Genomic DNA, 3799 nt, shown 5'->3' with positions numbered 1-3799 from the left:
AATTAAGCACAATTCCCTGATTAATTCTAGCACAATAAACTAAATGAAGTGAATAAAATAATGATTCATCAAAATAGACCACACTTAGTCTTTTGCACTCCTGGGCAAAATTAAGACGCAAATCAGGGAATAATTCAAAGGACTTTCAGGAATGGTGACATAAAACGCAGCACACAGAAAATAAAGATTCACGAGAAAAATAAACCAAATTTACACAGTTCTCAAGAATTCTTGGACAAATAAAAGAAGTAGAAATTATCCAACACAAATCAAATAAAGCATATACTTACAGAAATCATCCAAGCAATTCAATACACAGCAAAATGATTAATTAGTTCAAGAGGTGATTCAAAAATAACGAAACCTCACAGATGCACTACAGTGTTTCTCTCAAGTGTTTAAGGTAAATCAATGTCACTCAATGCACTCAAGAAAGCAAACACAAGTAGACTTGGCAAGCTTCTAATTATCAATACTTAAAAACATATGCATGTTCAGATCAAAAGGTCTTTTATGGGTTGTAATGAGGCCAAGGACAAGGAGGGATAAATTTGGAAAAGTAGCTAGATCTCAGAAGAATTAGAGGTGCACTAGGAAAAAAATGTAAACACAGTGAAATTTCACCCAAACCTCTAATTCAATCCTTTCTCGACTCCATTATTCACAAAATTATTTTTCAATTTTCTCTTTTTCTCATCAATTTTTTTTCATCCTGTCTTTTTTTTTTTTTTATCACACAACAGGATATAAATTATCATTTCAAAACATGATGAGGAACCAACTAGCCAATTCATCAGAATTCCCAAGGAGACCACACTTATTCTCGAAATACTTCTATAGCTCCAGACTTTCCTAAGGTTAAGGTAATCATTGTTTTTACTTAGGATCAGTGTATGAGATTCAATCACAAGGAAATAAATACAGTATAGGCTCAAAGGGGTTTCAAAGGATAATAACAGGGTAGGCTTATTTGGCTAGAGAGGTTCAAGAACAAAAATGCCTTTGTCATTTCCGATCATGCATATCAATCAAGTATATCAACAAGAGTCAAGCCAAGGCATATGTGCAAGCAATCAAGATACATATCACACAAGAAAGAAAATTAAGTGGCTCAAATCTCACACAGGGTATCCGTGTTATAATCAATTCAACCTCTTAAACACATAATCATCTTTCCAAGCAGAGAAAAGCAAGGATTTCAGACTGTAAGTATTAACCAAGTGAAGTGAAGGATAAATCTACAACTTAAACAAACTCTAGAAATCAAGAGAAAAATGTAAAATTTATTGCACTCAAGAACACTGAAAACAACTTAAAACAGAAAAATTTCACACGCAAAACAAAAAATTTCACACACAAAATACATACTAATAGAAACTAACAGAAAAATCAGAATTTCTCCCCAGTAGACCACACTTAAATCACACAATGTCCTCAGTGTGTAACAATCATCAAATTATCAATTTCAGAGCAGTCAAATAATATAGACAAGTGCAATAAAAAGTTAGGAAAAATGGGAAGAAAATTTTCAGTAACATCCATCAGTAGATGTTATCAGGGACATCCATCAGCAGATGTCTAAAACACTTAGCACCCATCAGTAGATGCTAAAAAGATTTTTTTTTTTTTTTTTTTTGAAAAAGGAGATGACCGGCACTGTGACAACAGTTTCGGTGGCAATGACCAGAACTGTTGCTATAGTGGCGGAATTTTAGCTATAAATAGGCACCTCCTCAGCGTCTGAGCGCCATTTCCTGACTCTCACTCTCTACTCTCTGCTTCTCTCTCAACTCTCTCTCTCTGCTCTCTCTGCTCTCTCTGCTCTCTCCTGAGCGTCTGGAGTCTGCGCGGAGCCTCTGCCACCGCGCCTTCTGAAGAGTCTGAGAACCTCGAGGAGCCTCTGCAAGCCCTACTACTCTAGGTAAGTCCTCTACACCTTCCTCTTTCCTTCATATAAATTCTTTCCTTTACACTTTCTCTGCTTTCCTCATGCCTACTCTCCCTTTCTTTCTTTCCTTCATCCTCTCTCTTCTCTTTTCTCTGCTTTTATTTCCCGTTTCCATTTTCTGCTTTCCATTATTTTTCTTCTCTGCCCTTCTTTATTTTTTCCTTTTTCCTGCTTCCATTTTTATTTATGCTTTTCCTATTTTATTTTCTTTTCTGCATTACCTGCCTCTCCCCCTGCCCCCTGTTTATGCTTTCCTGCCCTTACTATTATTTTTGTATTTTTTTTATATTCAGCTTTTCCAGTTTTCTGTTTATTATTACGCACACAAAAAAAACAACTAAAAATCAAACTAAAATCAAAAAGAATGGACAAAACACTGGACCTAGATCCGTTAGGACCCTATGCGAGGACCTGGACCTAAACATGGACAAAACTGATGGACCTAAAACTGGAAAATGGACAAACCTGAGACAAGACACAGAAACATCAAATACTGACAGGACAAAATAAATTTAACGGAAAACAAGAACAAATAAAGAAAACACAGAACTAATCTAATTTTTTTTTTATGCCATTTATTTTTATTATTTTTTATGTTTTTTTTTTATGTTGTTGTTTTTTTTTTTTTTTTATTTAGAATATATTGAGAGGAATGATGAGTGAGATAGAATCAGAGAGATACACCAGTCAGCGGTGGCGTCCTACCGAAAATCAGACCCAGATGATGACCAGAATCTACAACTTTGGGGTCACACACCCAAGCAGAGCGCAAGTTGTCGAGATCACGTCTCGACTAAGGATCTTCGGAGATGCCAGCGAATACAACGTGCACTGCTGGTTCAACAACCACGGCAATCGGGTCAGGCGCTGGCAAGCGGAGATAGACCCCACTGGCACTCAGTTTTCACAACTGCCGCTATATATGTATGGTAAGACCCTGATCACACCTCAATTTTTATTGATTTTGATTTTTTTTTCCTCTTCAATTATTAACACATTTTTTTTTGTTTGAAAGAATACGACTGGGTGATAATGAGGGCACCGAGGCTGTTGGACCTCTTCCCCATTCCCATCATAATCGACGACGACAAAGATGAACGGCAAATCCCGCCACCTACGCCTTCTGCATTCCGAACCAGAGCTCCTTCAACGGCGCTCTCCCTTAGACCACCACAACCAGCTCGTGAATTCTTCCAGTTTTAATGTTTTATGTTTTTTTTTTTTTTTTTTTTTTAATGTTTTTGCTGGCCGAGTGTGGCCAAAATTTGAATAAGGCATGTAATCTAAACAATTAATTTTTTTTTAAGTTTTTATGTTTTTATTTATTATGGTGTGTAATATTAACGATCAGAAATGATCGACCCCTGAACAACTTTATTTTCACATATATCTACTGCAATTTCATTTTCAGATCTGTTAAATCTCCATTTTTCCATTACTGTAATTTTTGCATTGATGAATGAAATATTTTCTTAGTCTAAAAATTTTCAATCAAAAATCTGTATGAGACAACTAAGAAAATATATTTTCAATGAAGAAAAATAAGGAAAAAAAAATATGAGATCTGAAGTGAAAATTTTTAATGAATTATTGGTATGAAATAATAAGAAACTGAGGGTCGAAATAAAATCAAGGACTACGCAAAACAATTTTTGAATTTTTGATGATTTTTTTTTAAGGATAACAAATTGAAAACTAAGAAAGAAAATAAATATACATATCAGAATACAGATTTGGCACGCTTTAAACAAAAAATTTTATCACAAATTTTTTTATTTTATTTTATTTTTAAAAATAACAATTCGAAAACTAAGAAGAAAAGGAAAAACAAACTTAAAATAAAAACAAAAT

The 3799-nt window shown here is 34.4% G+C and overlaps 1 protein-coding gene across 1 annotated transcript; it reads left to right on the top strand.

Annotated features, from left to right (window-relative positions):
- The first annotated feature begins 2645 nt into the window (after positions 1 to 2645).
- On the top strand, positions 2646 to 3205 carry LOC128194961 (uncharacterized). The gene is made up of 2 exons (XM_052871583.1): positions 2646 to 2877; positions 2964 to 3205. The coding sequence occupies exons 1-2, from the start codon at positions 2670 to 2672 to the stop codon at positions 3149 to 3151; spliced, it is 396 nt and encodes a 131-aa protein (XP_052727543.1). The 5' UTR covers positions 2646 to 2669; the 3' UTR covers positions 3152 to 3205.
- Positions 3206 to 3799: the final 594 nt, after the last annotated feature.

The sequence above is a fragment of the Vigna angularis genome, chromosome 1 (assembly GCF_016808095.1).
Source record: "Vigna angularis cultivar LongXiaoDou No.4 chromosome 1, ASM1680809v1, whole genome shotgun sequence".
NCBI lineage: Eukaryota > Viridiplantae > Streptophyta > Magnoliopsida > Fabales > Fabaceae > Vigna > Vigna angularis.
Note: the sequence above shows the minus strand (reverse complement) of the source record. Positions and strands in the feature narration are given on the sequence as shown.